The sequence below is a fragment of the Sebastes fasciatus genome, chromosome 11 (assembly GCF_043250625.1).
Source record: "Sebastes fasciatus isolate fSebFas1 chromosome 11, fSebFas1.pri, whole genome shotgun sequence".
In the NCBI taxonomy this organism is placed as follows: Eukaryota; Metazoa; Chordata; class Actinopteri; order Perciformes; family Sebastidae; genus Sebastes; species Sebastes fasciatus.
This window is the reverse complement of record NC_133805.1, coordinates 2468228-2489094: the sequence shown is the minus strand read 5'-3', so window position 1 is coordinate 2489094 and position 20867 is coordinate 2468228. Positions and strand designations below refer to the sequence as shown.

General features: G+C 41.0%; 1 protein-coding gene across 3 annotated transcripts; it reads right to left on the bottom strand.

The window, feature by feature from the left end:
• Positions 1 to 1553: 1553 nt before the first annotated feature.
• LOC141776383 (verrucotoxin subunit beta-like) lies at positions 1554 to 13417 on the bottom strand. Of its 3 annotated transcripts, XM_074649919.1 has the most exons (4): positions 13290 to 13417; positions 8730 to 8903; positions 5867 to 8347; positions 5651 to 5834 (listed from the first exon to the last, which is right to left on the bottom strand). In XM_074649919.1, exons 2-4 carry the CDS (start codon positions 8806 to 8808, stop codon positions 5797 to 5799), a joined length of 2598 nt encoding a protein of 865 aa, XP_074506020.1. In that variant the 5' UTR covers positions 8809 to 8903; positions 13290 to 13417; the 3' UTR covers positions 5651 to 5796. The 3 variants fall into 3 exon arrangements, with proteins under 3 accessions (XP_074506018.1, XP_074506019.1, XP_074506020.1); XM_074649917.1 differs by having other exon boundaries at positions 1554 to 8347; XM_074649918.1 differs by lacking the exons at positions 8730 to 8903; positions 13290 to 13417 and adding an exon at positions 8470 to 8651 and having other exon boundaries at positions 1554 to 8347.
• Between the last annotated feature and the right edge of the window lie 7450 nt (positions 13418 to 20867).

Here is a 20867-nt window from a genome sequence, read left to right as displayed (position 1 = left end):
GAGCCCTGCAGAGGCAGCAGGTAAAATATCTCCCCAAAAAGAGTGCATAGTATCGGGTTCCATATGTGCCAAACTTATGTCACGTCTATTTGTCTATGTAATAATAATGGCTGTCTATGTCGACTGAACATGAGACAAAACATTTGTCTGTCTATTCAACTTTGAACTGCAATGTGACACACACACACACACACACGCACACACGCAAACACACACACACACACACACTTCTCTGTTCCCAAACATTATTGATTAGACGGAGGTGTAGAATTTATATGTAAAATAACCCGAGGTTAAAGGGGCTATAAATGTCTTCTCTGCTGAAGAATGTTGTTAATTGTAATTTTCTATGTCAGTAATATGCCCAGGAGAGGGTCTATTAGTTTAAAAGGGGGTCATCTTGGCCTGCTGAAGTCAGTCTTGTCTTGGTTTGGTTACAGAGAAGGTAACATTCAGTGAACTCACGGATTACATTTTGGATTTTTTTTTTTTTTTTGCCTGTTTCTGAAAGAAAAGTATGGAGTTATTGAGGAACTCAATTTTCAGTGCTATTTGATGTTTTTGTACATAGCTTATTTTCTATTTTTTCACCTTTTGTAAATATTGGCGCTGCTTGCACTTTGGGAGGCCAGCATAATAAAAGGGACTAATACAACGTTTTCCGACTACGCCAGTGTTTTCATGTTGTACGAAGTTTTGAAGTAGAACCCTGCGACATATGGTGTCAGAAGTGGGATGGCTAGTCAGAAGGACATAACCACACGGGAGCGCACGGGACTGCGTTCCCAACGGCAAGGGCGGTCAGAGGAGGGCACGGCAGCCAGGGTGGACCCGGCTGGGGAGACGGATCATACTACGACGTCCTCAGAGGAGGATGAGGAGGGGGGCAGGTACGGAGCAGATCTCATCACACCTGCAGCTCCATCATCAACAGCGGGGCCAGGCGAAGAACTACTGACAGTGATGAGAGACTTCTGTCATCTTGTTGCACTCCCTGTTGACTGACTGTACTGTCATGAATATCATCCTGCTGGGTCGACGACACGTTGTGACGACATTCATAACAACACAGTCAGATGACACGTTGTGACGACATTCATAACAACACAGTCAGATGACACGTTGTGACGACTTAGAATAAAGTGCATTGTGGCGAGAACCAACATCAACATAATTTTAGTGTCCACATTATTATTAATATATATTGATAATTCTTTTAACATTAATGTAATTGATATTAATATTATCTTTAATGGTTGCTAATAACCAGACCAGCTAAGACCTGTGTCTCCAGCAGATGTTGAGTAGAAGAATAAAGTAGCAGAAAACGGAAATACTCAAATAAAGTACAAGTACCTCAGAACTGTACTTCAGTACACTAGTTGAGTAAATGTACTCAGTTACTTTCCAGCGCTGCTGTAGGATGGATTGAAGTGAATGTCAGCAGTGTAACGAGTAACCTGGAAGGTCCCGGAAGAGAAAACGTAGCTGCAGAAGGTAAAGAAGGCCACACGGACACATTAGAGGTCAACAGACAACACTTGAGGCAATAATAACATTTCTTGATTGTTTATTAGTTAATGATTTCTCCATCTTTCAGTGGGAGCCACCACATTACCACACAGAACAATAAAATGTATGTCAGTACACATCAGTATCAGGAATGATTAAAATGATTCATGCATTCAAATCTCAGACAAAATAAACTTAATAGATAATGTTAAAATAAGCAGGAAGCTGATAACCCAGTGCAAAAACAAATATGAACAATGTTAACTGGGTGCAAAATAAATATATTTAAACCTTTATGTAAAAAATACAAAAATAAAACAAGTTATTATTGTTGAGTGGAGCTTTACGACAGTTTTACAATCAATGAACAGGTGTCTCAGCCTCTGAGGCTTTCAGGTACTTTTCTTTGTTCTTTAAGTTCATTTTACTAAAATTTGTTCTTCTGATTTAAATGTACTTTCCAGTAACATTTTCCTTATTCATTGTTTATCATGTAATAACTTCTCCATTACTCAGTAAAAGCCACCTTATTACTACAGGACAAGAATAACATAATTCAATACACATCAATATAATAAGTAATTAACATAAATCACATTCATTTTCAAATCTCAAAGAAAATAAAGTGAAGAGCATAAAAATTAAACTTAAAAACTTAACAAGAAGCAGATATTCATGTTTAAAAACCTGTATAGACCTTTTTACTGTTTGTAAACAATAACGACGTCTGTAAGTGTGCACACACAGTTTGGCAATGGAGATATGGTGGAGTGCAATAGACCGTCAAGCTATGCAAGGACAATAACCACCAAAGATCGCGAATGCAACCTAAACAAATTGACTTTCCAGGTCTGTGTGCTATTAGTGAGAAAGTAGAAGACTTTAGCAAATAGCCCAATGTTCAGTGGCCTGATACATACACGTATTTGTTTGAGAAACCAGCGTGTAAGTTTACACCAGCAAGGAATTACAAGCATACAAGTCAGTAGATGCTTCCAACTACGTTATCTGTGGTGAAATACCATGACATAGACTCCGATTTTTGAGTTTATTGAGTTTCAAAATGGGCGATACAAATAGGAGTATTTTTTTGATCGTGTCCTCAGTCCAGCGGTAGTCATCACGTTTAATAGCTTGCAGCCATAGAAGTGTTTTGGTTTAACGAGTGACCGTGTTAACTGGTGACTCTCAACCGAATGCGCTTTGGTTGCTCATAGTGACAGTAAAGAACATACTAAGAAGTGAAAGCCAATTGTTCGTTCCATTGCAACATCAGGACACAGCAGCAAAGCTACGCTTCCGCCATTTTGGACTGAAAGTGACTGCCAGACGGCAGTAAACATCCGCCTACAAAGTGCCGTACAAAAGTAAAACAAAATGATTTCTATTCTATTGTCACATTCTACCCAAAATGGCCTGTGTTGAACAATAAAATATTATGAATAACATAAGTATTTTCAGTCCAAAATGGCGGCAGCGGCTGTTGTCAAAAAAACACCAGAGGTTCACCTCTTTGCTTCAAGCCTTCAATCAATTTTAAATACCTACTCATCTGCCTAGTTTACATTACTGAGCAACTGTGTATTAAAAACTAAAATCTGGTCCTCTCTCAAGGTTACAAGGTGGAGAGGAGGTTGTGTTGCTCTGGCTCTATCTATCTGTCGTGGAGAGGAGGTTGTGTTGCTCTGGCTCTATCTATCTGGCGTGGAGAGGAGGTTGTGTTGCTCTGGCTCTATCTATCTGGCGTTGAGAGGAGGTTGTGTTGCTCTGGCTCTATCTATCTGGCGTTGAGAGGAGGTTGTGTTGCCCTGGCTCTATCTATCTGGTGTGGAGAGGAGGTTGTGTTGCTCTGGCTCTATCTATCTGTCGTGGAGAGGAGGTTGTGTTGCTCTGGCTCTATCTATCTGGCGTGGAGAGGAGGTTGTGTTGCTCTGGCTCTATCTATCTGGCGTTGAGAGGAGGTTATGTTGCTCTGGCTCTATCTATCTGGTGTGGAGAGGAGGTTGTGTTGCTCTGGCTCTATCTATCTGGCGTGGAGAGGAGGTTGTGTTGCTCTGGCTCTATCTATCTGGCGTGGAGAGGAGGTCGTGTTGCTCTGGCTCTATGTGGCGTGGAGAGGAGGTTGTGTTGCTCTGGCTCTATCTATCTGGCGTGGAGAGGAGGTTGTGTTGCTCTGGCTCTATCTATCTGGCATGGAGAGGAGGTTGTGTTGCTCTGGCTCTATCTATCTGGAGTGGAGAGGAGGTTGTGTTGCTCTGGCTCTATCTATCTGGCGTTGAGAGGAGGTTGTGTTGCTCTGGCTCTATGTGGCGTGGAGAGGAGGTTGTGTTGCTCTGGCTCTATCTATCTGGCGTGGAGAGGAGGTTGTGTTGCTCTGGCTCTATCTATCTGGCATGGAGAGGAGGTTGTGTTGCTCTGGCTCTATCTATCTGGAGTGGAGAGGAGGTTGTGTTGCTCTGGCTCTATCTATCTGGCGTGGAGAGGAGGTTGTGTTGCTCTGGCTCTATCTATCTGGCGTTGAGAGGAGGTTGTGTTGCTCTGGCTCTATCTATCTGGCGTGGAGAGGAGGTAATGTTGCTCTGGCTCTATGTGGCGTGGAGAGGAGGTTGTGTTGCTCTGGCTCTATCTATCTGGCGTGGAGAGGAGGTTGTGTTGCTCTGGCTCTATCTATCTGGCATGGAGAGGAGGTTGTGTTGCTCTGGCTGTTGGGCATACAAATAAAATTGACTTTACTTGACTTTTTTATTATCTATGCCGAACATTTACGTAAGTTACTACGAGCGACCACGGACACATTCGGCTGAACATCACCAGTTAACAAAGGTCACTTGTTAAATCGAAACACCAGTTCCTTTGAAACGGTCGTGATCCTGTTGGAATTCTGTAGAATTTGAGTCCGCTGTTGGAATATCGATTCAGATACTGAACGTGGAACAGCCAGCCATTTTGATGCTGTTAGCAGTTTAAATTAAATGTTTAAAGCTCGCGTACACGTCTGGATGGCTGGGGCAAAATGACACTTTAGTTGCCAACATGCGCACGCACATTTTTCATGATGTTGGCTGTCAAAGGGTCTATTGAACGATGTCAACAGGGCGCAGTGTAAAAATAATAATGTTTAAATGATCATAACAGAAAGTACTATCACATTTTCAGTGTTCAGGTTTGCTGAGTTAATAGAGCTGCAGATTTAAACGTTTAAAGTTAATGTTTTTTTACTTTTTGGTAAACAGAATATGCAAATAACTCGTGCAGGAATATGTTTGTACAAAAGAAAACTGTAAGTTACTGTCAGTAACTCTTTGTCTCAAAGACATTTATGCTTCAGGTTTTCTATTGTCAAAGTAATTTAGTGTCAATATCGAGACTCTCTGTCCTGTTTTGTTCTTTGTGCATTATCTGTGAATAGTATGTCTTTCTGCAATCAGCGAACACTGTTCCTTTTTAAGACTAGTAAGTAACTAACTCGACAATTCCAGCCTAACTTGGTCTCAGATTTCTCTCTCTCAATCAGCATATCAATTAACTTTCGAGTGGCTTCAGTGTTCTCTCTTTAAGTCTGTTAAAACACTCAGCAGAGCTCTCCAAAAGTTTCACCACCTCTGCGTGCAAACGATAATATTCAGCCCTCAGTTTTTCAACCAACGCCTCATCAGGTTTCTTAGCCTCTGAAGGTTGTAGGTACTTTTCTTTCAGCTCTTTCACCGTACATTTTTCTTTAACCTTCTCATACTCCCACCTGTACTTTTGAGATCCAGTACCAGAAATATCTACTTTAACAGGCATTTAGAAGGCGACTTCAAACTCAAAGTTCTCATTTCTGTTGATCTCTTCCTTATGACGTTGAAGCTTTACAGCTGTCTCTTTTAGCTCTCCCACCTAGCTATCGCAACTTTAACCTGCTCCTGTAAATTCTCATATGTATTTTCGAGCTGCTTTCTTTCTCTGAGGACCTCCTTTGTCATTGTCAAGCTTTTGGTTTCTATGACATTCAAAGCAACAAAGAACCTCTTCATGCCTTTTGTCCCCATGTTCCAACACATCTGTTCAAAGCCCACATCTTCATCTTCATCACTCATGTTGTCTGCTGCAGATGATCTGTTGTCTGCAAACAACGCAGAATTGTTGAATTTGAAGTGAATTGGCAGCCCGCCTTTTGTTCTAGGACATGAGAAACCTGAAGCATTGATTGCCTCTAGAACTGCTGGTTGCTGGCCGTCTGCAAGTGTCACCAGAATCCGGATGTTTTCTGCCACATCTTCGCCAAAGATCGAGAGCACAGAATCAAACACACATTCCTGTGATGGTGTGAATTGTGCTAAAGCAGCCGGAGCTACAAAACACACAGCGTCAATGTCACTGACGCCGTGCTCAGCAGAGAAGAGATTACGCAGATGTTCAATGATCTCCTCGTCTCTTTCTATGTCTCTTGTATCTCCAAACCCTGGAGTGTCCACAATGGTCAGTGAGTGATCTATTTTAAAACCATCCTGGTGGTTGATCTTGTACACAGTGACTTCAGAGGTCTGGCTTTCAGCTTGTGATCTCAGTTGATCCTCATCAATTAATTGAAATCTGAAAGTGTCCTCCCATTCCACACCAACAATGTAGTTGATCATTCCATTGATCAGAGTGGACTTTCCTGATCCAGTCGCTCCAAAAAGCACAATAGTGCAATTTTGCCTCGTGCTTTCTTTGCCAAAGTTAAACCTGCGGCATCCATCGATGTCCATATCTTCTTCTGTCAGAATCAGTTGATAAACTGAGGGTGACTCGTGATTCATCCTTTCACTTGTACTTTTGAGGAATTCTGTGAGTGTAAATGTTGTTGTGCAGACATTAACAGTGATGCTCTCTTTGCTTCTGACGTCTACACCACAATCACATCGGACTCTGACGACATATTCTGTCTCTGAATGAAGCTCTGAAATGATCGCCTTTTCAGCTCTTGACATCATTTGGCTCCATTGGAGATCTTCCTCTTTCACCCTGTTGTCCTTTACGGCGTACTCCAGGATGTAGCTCAAGATGTGGACATCTTGTCCAAGCTCAGCAGGTTTCTCCCAACTAACTGATAACTCACTTGAGTTTGGTTCAACTTGAGGTTTTCCAGGAGGGCTGCAAGGTAAGGTTTTAATGGAACCACCGACTTCATTGGCTGGCCAAACCCAACCTGCTGAGGTCACTGCTCTGCATCTGAACATATACTCTGTGTTAGGACTCAGATCGCTCACTGTGACTTCTTCAGTTGTTGATGCTGTCTTCTGTTTCCATCCTTCCTCTCCAGTGACACAGTACTCAACAGAGTAGGAGGTGATGTTCTCTGCTCCAAATCTGGGTGGAGAAATCTTCAGTGTCACACTGTTGTGGTTTATATCACCTACTGTTACCGTTTCAGGTTTTGAAGGCGGCTCAAAGTTCTCATTGTCTGGAAAGCCGTCTTTATAAAGGTAGATGCTTGAACCTTTCTGTGTCTCATTTGTTGATCCCACTGTCAAGAACTTAATGTTCTTGTTCTCCTTGTTGGCCTCTGCAAAGTCACTGAAGAGCTTTGCTTTATGCCTCATCACACCTGCTACTTCTTTTGAGGCGTACCATTGTTTCTTCTCTACATCCTGAGTGCGTGGATCTTGAGGGTCGTCTGGTGTTTGTTCTAAGTAGTTTGATAAAGTTGAGAGGTATGGTTCAGCACTTCCCAGCGAGGTGAAAACAAAACACATAGCATGCTCTGTACTGAGAATTTCTTCGTGAAGACCATTTTCAGATGGAACGATCTTGGTGTTTTTCATCATGTTGGTGAAAGACTTCAATGTGTTGACTTCTCTCTCTTTACAGTCCATCCACTCGTTCAGGTTTTTTGTGTTGAAAGGAGAAGAGCATCTCTTCTTCAAGATCTCAGCGAGCACAGCCTCCTCTTCTCCTCCTCCTCGGATTAATGGAAGTTTCTTTGCAAAGGTTCCTTGAAGTTCCAGTCTGAACTCAGAGCACATCTCTTTAAAGGTTTTAATCTTTTCGCCAATCTGTGGGAACTGCTGTGCAGTGGTGGTTTTTAATGCATCATTGCACCTCATTTCCAGCTCACTGAAGTCCTCCAGGACATGCTGGGATTCTTGAACTAATCTTATACTTATCTGACGTACGAGTTTAGCAGAAGAAGAATCTAAAGTTGTCAGTGGCAACAGCCAGACTTTCATCGGTACGGCGTTTTCTCCGTTGGCTCCCAGCAATTTTGGCAGACTTTGGTAGACTTCCACTGCATCCTGAAAGGATGTCGGAGGTTTCTGAAGGGAAAAATCTCCAAAGAATCTGCAGGAGAATTTCTCAACATTTTCTTTGTCCTTGTCTTCCATTTTCAGCGAACCTTCACCTTCTATCGCAAAGTCAGGAATCTTCTTGATCATTACTTTCAAGTTTCCCTGAATGACTTGATGATCTTCCTTTAGAGACACCTCACGGTCAAAGACAAAGAAGGCTTGTGCCCCATGAAGGATACCAGTGACTACATGTGTTGCTATTCCTTTATCAAAGACATACGGATGCTTCACATTGCCTCTTCCAAGATGATTCATCGACAGTTCCTGGAACTTTGTGGTAGCTTTGTAATTCAGTGTTACTCTGGCCTGATTTTTGGAAGTCTTACTATCGTTCAGGTATTTTGCCGATCCTCCAACCTCAACCAGTCCACATAAGAAACTTGCTTTCAGAGATGCTTTGACATTTAGTGCTGAAGATTTATCTGCAATTGATTCAGATGCAACTATCTCAAAGTCATTGCTAGGTTTTGGTCTTTCTCTTGTATCTTTTCCAAGGGCATCACAGTCCCACAGTGTCAAGCCTGCAAAAGTAGAAGCAAACATCAGCGTCCAGAACCAGCTAGACAGGAGAAGGTGTTGTACCAGACAGATTAGATGATCATACAAATTAAATTGAAGGTGAATGTCTCAGCATCCTCCTCACCATACTTGAAAATTGTGGAATTGTTTCTTCAGTTATATATTTCCTCCGAGAGGGTGTATGATAATGAAGAGAGCCCTTCTTGGGTGATTACAACAATAAATATCAAAAGGATTTCATGACTTGGATATAAGGTGGATAACTAATAAGAATAAAGGAGCAGAACTGATCAACAGATCTTTGTCTGTGTGTATATATAATATACATTTAAATACTGAATTGTGGTTGTGAAGCATTAAGTATCTTCACATGTAAATCCTTACCAGGGACGAGTGAGTCTTTACGGCAGTCGTATAACATCCCGAGGCTGAAAGGCCGGCCAAGCGCTGCCACCTCCATCATCCCGCTGGCTTTAGAGGGCACCGCTCAGTTTGAACTGGACAAAATGAACAGCAGTTCACTTTTCTGACTCTTCTGCTGTCCAACCCGTCATCTGTCTGTGTGATATAAAAATATTTATCACACAGGGACACAAAAATTACTCAAAAGAGATTCAAAATGACTATCATAATTTCATGGTTTCTTAACAGTAAAATAACTATTAACTAAATTTTAATTAATTTTCAATTTATCATTTATAAATGATGGTTATTATAAAGTGTTACCCACAATCCTCTGCGCGGCAGATATATGAGCAAGAGGGTCAAAGTAGTATGTAACTAATTGTTTGCATACTGCATGCAGCAGTATGCACTTTGTAAGGGCAGCTGCAGTATGTACTAAAAGTAAAAAGAAAAAGTATGGAAGCCTTCATCTGTGCTGCTGCTGTCAGGATTAAAACCTGTACAATACTTTCCTCTAGTGGCTGCTACAACACACTGCTTCAAACACCACCATCCTCTACAACTGTTGCTGCTGCTTGTCAAGTTACATGCAACAGGAAGTTGGTACAGGCTGAGTGAACTGAAAGGCCTCAAGCCCACAGATCTTTTCATGTTGTTGTTGTCAGGTTAATGTCAGTTGATAAGAAATGTTACTTGTTGTTCAGTATCTTATAGTGGGGCCGCTAAGCTGAAATGTTCTTAACAATTGTGCAGTTTGCAATAAAAGCAACAAATGTGGCACAGATGTAGCTTTATATGTTACGAAAAGATATAGATATCGGGGCGCCGCCAATTTGGCCCCTGAGGGACATGGCAGCCATTTTCCAAAAAGGCCGCCAAATAGGCGCATCAAATTTCAAAATGTTGCAGAAAACTGATTTTTTGACTGTTGATGATTTCCAAGATGTGTTCAAGCTGATTAGATCAGATGTCAGAAGATCACAGGCATGATTTTATTACCTCTTTATTTTTAAAGGTACTTTTTAAAAGCTTTTAACCTGAGAAAAACAGGAAAACCCAATAAAAGGAGCAAGGTCACTTCAGGGTCAAACTTCACCCCCATGCCTTCATGGTAGAATGACAACCTTTAAAATACACATTTAGAACGGCAAGATCTTCAGCTTTCCATCGGTGTATTTATATTTTCTTTCGCAGTAAAATTGACAGATATCGTTGGATACATTGCTTGGTTGCCAGTAACTTCTAATCACAGTTAAAGCGATACTGAACTTTGGTAGAATTTTGGGTTGTATCGCTAACTAGCCGTGATATCGGCCCAACTAAGGGAGAAAATCATCATCAATTGCTTCTGCTGCTTTTTCTCTCTCTCTATTCAGTCCCATTGCCAGCGAAACAGGTCGCTAAGGTTACTTTAATGCACAACCCGTTTGGTTCGGTTAAAACAAACTCAGGTCTATTTGTCCAGTTACGGTTTGTTTGGGCTGGTCTGAAAGCTCATTCAAACTCTGGTGCTGAAGAAACAACTGAACTCTGTTCCACCTGAAAAGGTGGGTCTCGGTCCGCTTCCAAGCGGACTCTGGTGCGGTTTGTTTATAAACTGGGAAAACAAAGTTCGGAAACTTGTGTTTGGTGGATTATTTCTTTGTTGTTAAAATGCTAATGGTCATTGTATTTTACATGGTTGGAAAGCCTGTTTATTTACCTTCACAATGATGTCCAACTTGTAAGGATCAGGCATTTGTGGGATGAGCAGCACAGCTGATTATGTGGGGAGCGCCCAAGAAACATTTGCCAAAATGCTCTGCCAATGGTAAACAGTGTATTCTCCTGTTGGTATTGACTCTTGTTTTGAGTTGTTTGGTGGATTGGATGATTGAACTCTCTATCAGTAACAAGGAACAAACAAGACATATTGGCTATTTTACACTTTATTCATTTAATACACCGTCAGGAGCCTCAGTAGTGGTGGAAGATCCATACGCAGCCACAACAGCCTGGCACCTCGTCCTCATGCTGGTCACCAACCTGGTCACACTTTGCTGTGGGATGGCGTTCCATTCCTATACCAAGATACAACTTGGTTTTGCAGAACACCAGCTTCAACTTGCCCTATTGCGCGGGCGTAGTAAAAGTAACATTTGCCAAAATTCTCTGGCAATGCTAAACAGAGTATTCTCCTGTTGGTGTTGACTCTTGTTTTGAGCTCCAGGTGCTGCCAATCAGGTGCCTGATGTGCATGGGGCCTGCTGGGTGCCGCGCCCTACTAAAGGGATCATTTGTGTCTGCTCCAAGCATCGGCATGCCAAGTTTGTCTAATCTGCATAAGGCCCGCGCAATAGGGCAAGTTGAAGCTGGTGTTCTGCAAAACCAAGTTGCATCTTGGCTGAGGAATGGAACACCATCTCACAGCAACGTGTGACCAGGTTGGTGACCAGCATGAGGAGGAGGTGCCAGGCTGTTGTGGCTGCGTATGGATCTTCCACCGCTACTGAGGCTCCTGACGGTGGATTAAAATGAATAAAGTGTAAAATAGCCAATATGTCTTGTTTGTTCCTTGTTACTGATAGAGTTCAATCATCCAATCCACCAAACAACTCAAAACAAGAGTCAACACCAACAGGAGAATACACCATTTAGCATCCCACAAATACATGATCCTTACAAGTTGGACATCATTGTGAAGGTAAATAAACAGGCTTTCCAACCATGTAAAATACAATGCCAATTAACATTGTAACAACAGAGAAATAATCCACCAAACACAATTTCCAAACTTTTTTTTCCAAGTTTATATATTTACATATATACACATTTTTTTTTAGCTTTATATGCATCTTAAAGGGAGATTAGACAAGTATTTAATACTCTTATCAACATGGGAGTGGACAAATATGCTGCTTTATTCGAATGTATATACATATTTATTATTGTAAATCAGTTAACAACACAAAACAATGACAGATATTGATCCAGAAACCCTCACAGGTACTGCATTTAGCATAAAACAATATGCTCCAATCATAACATGTTGCCTGTTGGGCTGCAGTTTGACAACAGCTGTCAGTGTGTCAGTGTGCTGACTTGACTATGACTTGCCCCAAACTGCATGTGATGATCATAAAGTGGGCATGTCTGTAAAGGGGAGACTCGTGGGTACCCATAGAACCCATTTACATTCACTGATCTGGAGGTCAGAGGTCAAGGGACCCCATTGAAAATGGACATGTCCGTTTTTCCTCGCCAAAATTTAGCATAAGTTTGGAGCGTTATAATACCTCCCTCGTGACAAGCTAGTATGACATGGTTGGTACCATTTTCAGAGGGATGCCTTGACCTCTGACCTCTGGATATGTGAATGAAAATGGGTTCTATGGGTACCCACGAGTCTCCCCTTTACAGACATGCCCAGCAGCTGGTTGAAGTGGTGCTATCCCAGTATTCCCAGTATTCCCTCCTGTAGATGTCCTCTCTCAGTGGAAGTGGTGGTTTTGGTCTGAAGGTCAATCTTATCGTCCGTCTCTGAGTCTGTGTATGAGCGTGTGTTTGGCGTCTCAGTGAGGCAGAATAACAGCCTGTTCTCCTGGTTTGTCTCAGGTGAATCAGGTGACGGGTGGCGCTTCATCAACTGCATGTGTTTGCATGTAGAGGAGCAAGTAGTAAAGAAAAAGAAGAATCATGATTCTGTAACTATTTGGGTGTGTGAATCCACGTATCTTTCAAAGGCTGTCCGTATATATATATAAACTGGGAGAAAAAAGTTCGGAAACTTGTGTCTGGTGGATTATTTCTCTGTTGTTACAATGCTAATGGTCATTGTATTTTACCTCGTTGGAAAGCCTGTTTATTGACCTTCACAATGATGTCCAACTTGTAAAGATCATGCATTTGTGGGATGAGCAGAACAGCTGATTATGTGGGTAGCGCCTAAGAAAGAATTTGCCAAAATGTTTTCATGACATATAAACCTACATCTGTGCCACATTTGTTGCTTTTATTGCAAAATGCACACTTGTTATGCTTAACTGCCCCCACTAAGAACTACACGGTATAAAATAGCACATTTCTATTTGTATAGCCCCCCAAAAAAATGACAAGTCATCATCTGGTTTTAACTAAATTTGACCAAACATTTAGTTTAGTGTATTTTAGCGTTTAGGAGAGTGTACATTGCTGCTGTCAGGATTAAAACCTGTACAATACTATCCTCTAGTGGCTGCTACAACACACTGCTTCAAACACCACCATCTTCTACAACTGTTGCTGCTGCTTGTCAAGTTACATGCAACAGGAAGTTTGTACAGGCTGAGTGAACTGAAAGGCCTCAAGTCCACAGATCTTTTTATGTTGTTGTTGTCGGGTTAATGTCAGTTGATAACAAATGTTACTTGTTTTTCAGTATCTTAAGAACTACATGGTATAAAATACTCAATTATTATTTGTATGGCCCCCAAAAATGTGCCAACTCATAATCTGGCTTTAACTAAATTTGACCAAACATTTAGTGTAGTTTATTTTAGCGTTGTAGGACAGTGTACTCACCAGTGTTTGGCAGAGATTCTGCCGCTTTGTTGACAAAAACTTGATGGATTCTGTTGAATTTATCTTCAGACTTGTCTCGACCGCAGCACTGATGTCTCTGAGACTAACTTTCATTTCCCTAGGAGGAAATGTGACGTAGAAGCTCCACCTCTCAGGTGGTAGCGGGCTTCCTTCACATGATAAGAGATTTGCTCTTCCCTCACCGTGGTACGGCGCAGAGCCCTGCAGAGGCAGCAGTTAAAATATCTCGGGTTCCATATGTGCCCAAATTACAGTATATGACATGTCTATGTGTCTATTTAATAATAATGTCTTTCTCTGTCGACTGAACATGAGACATAACATTTGTCTGTCCATTCAACTTTAAACTGCACTTCTGTCGTCTTGTTGCACTCCCTGTTGACTGTGCTGTTATGAATGTCATTCTGCCGGGTCGATGACACATTGTGACAATATTCATAACGACACAGTCAGACGACACGTTTGTCAAATGACCACAACGAGACCTAAAACGACATACAGACTGAAAATGACCGATAAGAGACCCAAAATGACCACAATGAGACCTAAAATGACACAATGAGACCCAAAACGACCACAATGAGACCCAAAACGTCCATAATGAGACCAAAAACGACTACAATGAGACCAAAAACGACCACAATGAGACCCAAAACGACCACAAAGAGACCCAAAATGAACACAAACAGACCCAAAACGACCACAATGAGACCCAAAACGACCACAATGAGACCTAAAATGACACAATGAGACCCAAAACGACCACAATGAGACCCAAAACGACCACAATGAGACCCAAAACGTCCATAATAAGACCAAAAACGACCACAATGAGACCCAAAACGACCACAAAGAGACCCAAAATGAACACAAACAGACCCAAAACGACCACAATGAGACCCAAAACGACCACAATGAGACCCAAAACGACCACAATGAGACCTAAAATGACACAATGAGACCCAAAACGACCACAATGAGACCCAAAACGACCACAATGAGACCCAAAACGTCCATAATAAGACCAAAAACGACCACAATGAGACCCAAAACGACCACAAAGAGACCCAAAATGAACACAAACAGACCCAAAACGACCACAATGAGACCCAAAACGACCACAATGAGACCCAAAACGACCACAAAGAGACCTAATATGACACAATGAGACCCAAAACAACCACAATGAGACGCAAAAACGACCACAATGAGACCCAAATGACCACAAAGAGACCCAAAACAACATGTAGAGACTCAAAACGACCACAATGAGACCCAAAACAACCACAGAGACCTAAAATGACATGGAGACTCAAAACGACCTCAATGAGACCCCAAATGACACAATGAGACCCAAAACAACCACAAAGAGACCCAAAATGTCCATAATGAGACCTAAAACAACCTCAATGAGACCCAAAACGAACACAAAGACACCTTAAAATGACAGAGACCCAAAACGACCACGATGAGACGCAAAAACAACCATAAAGACACCTAAAACGACATGTAGAGACTCAAAACGACCACAAAGAGACTCAAAACGACCACTAAGAGACCCCAAATGACACAATGAGACCCAAAACAACCACAATGAGACCAAAAGCAACCACAAAGAGACTCAAAACGACCACAATAAGACCCAAAAAGGACCACAAAAGATGCGAATGACTACAGAGACACAAACTTATCACAAAAAAACTTCTCTGAAGCTTCCTTCCTTCCCACAACCTGAGCGACCACACTACACGGTCCGATCATCAGCCCTGCGACCTGAGAGATCACACTGTACTGATCGTTTTTTAAATTTATATTTATTTTGTCTTTAATGCACATTTTTCATTATTATTTACAGTCTTTATTAAAAAAAAAAAAAAATCACAGCAGGTTATTTAAACACGGTCAGCGGACCGCATTTGGCCCACGGGCCGTAGTTTGGCAACCCCAGCTTTAATATTTTCTGATAATACTTAACTCAGTATTTTTAGACCGTGGTCTGAAGAAACAGGTGAGGCGTCACTGCAGTGACTGCTGCTTTAGGAGCCTGTTAACACACCAGCTGTTGCTGGGCGAGCCCCTGGTTCACGGGACGATGTGTAGACCCCTGATGGGCTGGTGTGTGTGTGGAGGCCATGAATTATAACTCATGCGCAAAAATTAGATACAGAAACCTATTGGTGCCACGCGAGAAAAAAAAAAGAAGGTTTAAATCAGTATCACATTATAACCTGAAACATTTATGTTATAACGACATAAATAGTGTTTATTTTGTCTTTACTGCACATTTTGAATTATTATTTACAGTCTGTAATGCACATTTTAAATAATTTCTTGTTTTGTCTTTAATACACATTTTAAATGATTATTTATTTTGTCTTTACTTCTAAAGGGACTGGGTGTGAAATTAAATGGAGGCTATGAATTATAACTCATGCGCAAAAATTAGGTGAAAAAAAAGGTGCTGCCAAATGGTCAGATTAACTTACAACTCCGACGGCCGCGATTCTGTGTTTCAGAGTTTGTAGCGGGCTCCGTTTTAAAGCTACAGTAGAGATACTGGTATCATATGAAACTAGAAAACCTGATGAATCCATCGGCCATCATGTCAGACTAGCTTGTCATAAAGGAGGTTGAATAACGCTCCAAACTGTGTCACGCTAGCTCTTCGGGAAGAGCGCTAAATAACGCTCCAGATAGACATAACGCTAACTTTTGGCGAGGAGAAATTGGTGTGGCCATTTTAAGGAGTCCCTTGAAAATGGGTCCTGTGGTATACCAACGAGTCTCCCCTTTACAGACATAACTAACGTTCTCGGATGCAGTGACACGAAATGGAGCATTTTCTTTAAACGAAGAAGTCGTTTTGGAGACTGAACCCTGCTCCAGTGAAAGCTCAGAGCGTGCGGTGAGGAGATATGACCCTGAATAGTTTAGATTCATAATGATGAACGCAGTGATGGGTGAGGGTATAAGCTGAATATTCATGTGGGTCATTACAGCAGACGGTGGCATATTTATATCCCAGTTTGTCATTTATTTGGGAAGGAGGTCCTCGGAACATTTTTAACAATCAGAAATGGACCTCAAGTTACAAAAGGTCGAGAACCCCTGAGCTAGACAACCGGGTCAGAGCATCTCCTGAACTGCAGCTCTTGTGGGATGTTCCCAGTCTGCAGTGGTCAGGACCTACCAAAAGTGGTCAAAGGAAGGAGAACCGGTGAACCGGCGACAGGGTCAGACCCGAGGCTCGTTGATGCACAGGGGGAGTGAAGGCTGGCCCGTGTTGTCCAATCCAATAGAAGAGCTTCTGGAGCTCAAACTGCTGAAAGAGTTAATGCTGGTTCTGATAGAACGGTGTCAGAACACACAGTGAGGAGCAGTTTGTTGCGTAGACCGGTCAGCGTGCACCGTGCTGACCTGATGTTATTACTGATCGGTGTATGATGTGAGCATCAAGGAGGCTGCAGAGGAAACAACATGCAGCAACTCTGAGTTTGGACACACGGGGGCAGTGAAGCACCGAGAGGAAAGCTGCTGTTCATCAGAGAGGAGCTCTGTACAGGAGCCATGACAGGCTCCACACACAGCTCCTATCAATATGGTGTTCATGTGCAAAGACTCTAATGACGTACATACAGTATGTGTTATTCCTATGATCTAAGACAGTCTGGATATATTAGTGCAGTGGTTCCCAACCTGGGGTCCGGGCCCCCCTTAGGGAGACGCCAAAGATCACAGGGGGGTCCGGGCCAGGATTTGTCAAAGTTAGATTTGCTCATATCTAACTGAAATCAGAATAACACACTAACTGGATAATTTTATGCAAAAGTCTGTATATAAAACTATTTAAAAAGTAGGGCTGTCAATCAATTCAAATATTTAATCAAGATTTTTTTTACAATTATTTTACTATTATTACTTCTTTTCTTTTATCTATTTATTTACTTCTCTTTCTTTACTTCATATATAACACATGCAGCTTTTGAAACCATATTATTATTATAATTATCATCATTATAATAGTAATAATAATACATTAAGTAATCAGTTTTCAGTCACTGGCCAGTTTTTTTTCTTAAACGTTTTTTATAATTATTACTTCTTTTCTTTTATCTATTTATTTACTTCTCTTACTTTATTTCATATATAACACATGTAGCTTATAAAACCACATTATTATTATTATTAATAATAATAAATACCTATTATATACCAGACAGAAAGAGGTTTGTCCCTTTATTTGTGTCCAGTACCCTGTATAATAGTACAGATAATAGTTCTTTTTGAGATAATATCACATCATCATATAATTATAACATTGACTCTATTAGTTCCAGTAAGATTAGCAACAGTCATGAAAACCATTAATCTATTATACCTGTTTATCCTGCTCAGGTATGCAGCAGGTGGAGTCAGTAACAGTAGCAGTGGGAGTACTACCAGGGAGTACTGATACTAGTAATACTACGACTGTCAGTAGTTACTACTAGTACTTAAAGTAGATGCAGTAAAGATAGCAGTAGCCAGTGGTGGGAACTCAGAAACATACTTAAATACAGGTTTTATCAGTGGTGGAGGAAGTATTCAGATCCTTTACTGCAGTAATACCACATAGTAAAACATACTGTCACAGTAGCATTGTTTCTCCAGTAAAAGTACGTCAGTATGATCAGTAAAAACTTGAGTACTTAAGTACAGTACTTGTGTAAGTGTACTTTCCTCCACAGAGGCAGTAATAACAGTATAGCAGTATTAGTTGTAGTATTCGTAGTATTAAAGTATGCGGTGTCCTCTGACTCAGGATCAGATTAAAGTTCTCTTCAGGTTAAAGTTGAATTTAATGAACACCTGATGATAATACTGCTCTCTGATTGGCCGACAGCAGCACTGCCTCGAACTCAAACGAGGTGAACCGCAGAGCGGCGGCTCTCCGGTTCAAACTCCACACACCGAGCCCCGATTGGACGGGCCGTCGTCGCGATCCAGCTCGGAGAGCCAATCGGCACGGAGCTGCTGACTGTTCTGTGTTTTTAACTTCCTGTTTCCAGCCTGCGGCTCTGATCTGATGTCAAGTCAGGACTCATCTGTGGATGAGGGCCAGCGCTCACGTTCACTGAGTACTGTACTGATGAAGGTACTTTACTTTATACTTCTACTCCACTACATCTCAGAGGGAAATATATACTTTTACTGCACTACATTTAGTCACTTTACAGATACAATAAATAATCAACCAATAAATGCTGATGTATTATCACCGATTAAAGTACCAGCAGTCATTCAAATGAGCTCCACATTTACCAGCAGTATATGAAGTCATTCAAATGAGCTCTACATTTACCAGCAGTATATGAAGTCATTAAAATGAGCTCCACATTTACCAGCAGTATATGAGGTCATTCAAATGAGCTCCACATTTACCAGCAGTATATGAAGTCATTAAAATGAGCTCCGCCTTTACCAGCAGTATATGAAGTCATTCAAATGAGCTCCACTTTTACCAGCAGTATATGAAGTCATTCAAATGAGCTCTACCTTTACCAGCAGTATATGAAGTCATTAAAATGAGCTCCGCTTTACCAGCAGTATATGAAGTCATTCAAATGAGCTCTACCTTTACCAGCAGTATATGAAGTCATTCAAATGAGCTCTACCTTTACCAGCAGTATATGAAGTCATTCAAATGAGCTCTACCTTTACCAGCAGTATATGAAGTCATTCAAATGAGCTCTACCTTTACCAGCAGTATATGAAGTCATTCAAATGAGCTCCGCATTTACCAGCAGTATATGAAGTCATTCAAATGAGCTCCACATTTACCAGCAGTATATGAAGTCATTAAAATGAGCTCCGCCTTTACCAGCAGTATATGAAGTCATTAAAATGAGGTCTACATTTACCAGCAGTATATGAAGTCATTAAAATGAGCTCTACCTTTACCAGCAGTATATGAAGTCATTAAAATGAGCTCTACCTTTACCAGCAGTATATGAAGTCATTCAAATGAGCTCCACTTTTACCAGCAGTATATGAAGTCATTTAAATGAGCTCCACATTTACCAGCAGTATATGAAGTCATTAAAATGAGCTTCACCTTTACCAGCAGTATATGAAGTCATTAAAATGAGTTCCACTTTTACCAGCAGTATATGAAGTCATTCAAATGAGCTCCACTTTTACCAGCAGTATATGAAGTCATTCAAATGAGCTCCACTTTTACCAGCAGTATATGAAGTCATTCAAATGGGCTCCACATTTACCAGCAGTATATGAAGTCATTAAAATGAGCTCCACCTTTACCAGCAGTATATGAAGTCATTAAAATGAGCTCCACATTTACCAGCAGTATATGAAGTCATTAAAATGAGCTCCAAATTTACCAGCAGTATATGAAGTCATTCAAATGAGCTCCACTTTTACCAGCAGTATATGAAGTCATTAAAATGAGCTCCACTTTTACCAGCAGTATATGAAGTCATTAAAATGAGCTCCACATTTACCAGCAGTATATGAAGTCATTAAAATGAGCTCCACATTTACCAGCAGTATATGAAGTCATTCAAATGGGCTCCACATTTACCAGCAGTATATGAAGTCATTAAAATGAGCTCCACTTTAACCAGCAGTATATGAAGTCATTCAAATGAGCTCCACATTTACCAGCAGTATATGAAGTCATTAAAATGAGCTCCACCTTTACCAGCAGTATATGAAGTCATTCAAATTAGCTCCACCTTTACCAGCAGTATATGAAGTCATTAAAATGAGCTACACCTTTACCAGCAGTATATGAAGTCATTAAAATGAGCTCCACATTTACCAGCAGTATATGAAGTCATTAAAATGAGCTCCACTTTAACCAGCAGTATATGAAGTCATTCAAATGAGCTCCACCTTTACCAGCAGTATATGAAGTCATTAAAATGAGCTCCACCTTTACCAGCAGTATATGAAGTCATTCAAATTAGCTCCACCTTTACCAGCAGTATATGAAGTCATTAAAATGAGCTACACCTTTACCAGCAGTATATGAAGTCATTAAAATGAGCTCCACCTTTACCAGCAGTATATGAAGTCATTAAAATTAGCTCCACCTTTACCAGCAGTATATGAAGTCATTAAAATGAGCTCTACCTTTACCAGCAGTATATGAAGCCATTCAAATGAGCTTCACCTTTACCAGCAGTATATGAAGTCATTAAAATGAGCTCCACTTTAACCAGCAGTATATGAAGTCATTCAAATGAGCTCCACCTTTACCAGCAGTATATGAAGTCATTAAAATGAGCTCCACCTTTACCAGCAGTATATGAAGTCATTAAAATGAGCTTTACCTTTACCAGCAGTATATGAAGTCATTAAAATGAGCTCCACCTTTACCAGCAGTATATGAAGTCATTCAAATTAGCTCCACCTTTACCAGCAGTATATGAAGTCATTCAAATTAGCTTCACCTTTACCAGCAGTATATGAAGTCATTCAAATTAGCTCCACCTTTACCAGCAGTATATGAAGTCATTAAAATGAGCTCCACATTTACCAGCAGTATATGAAGTC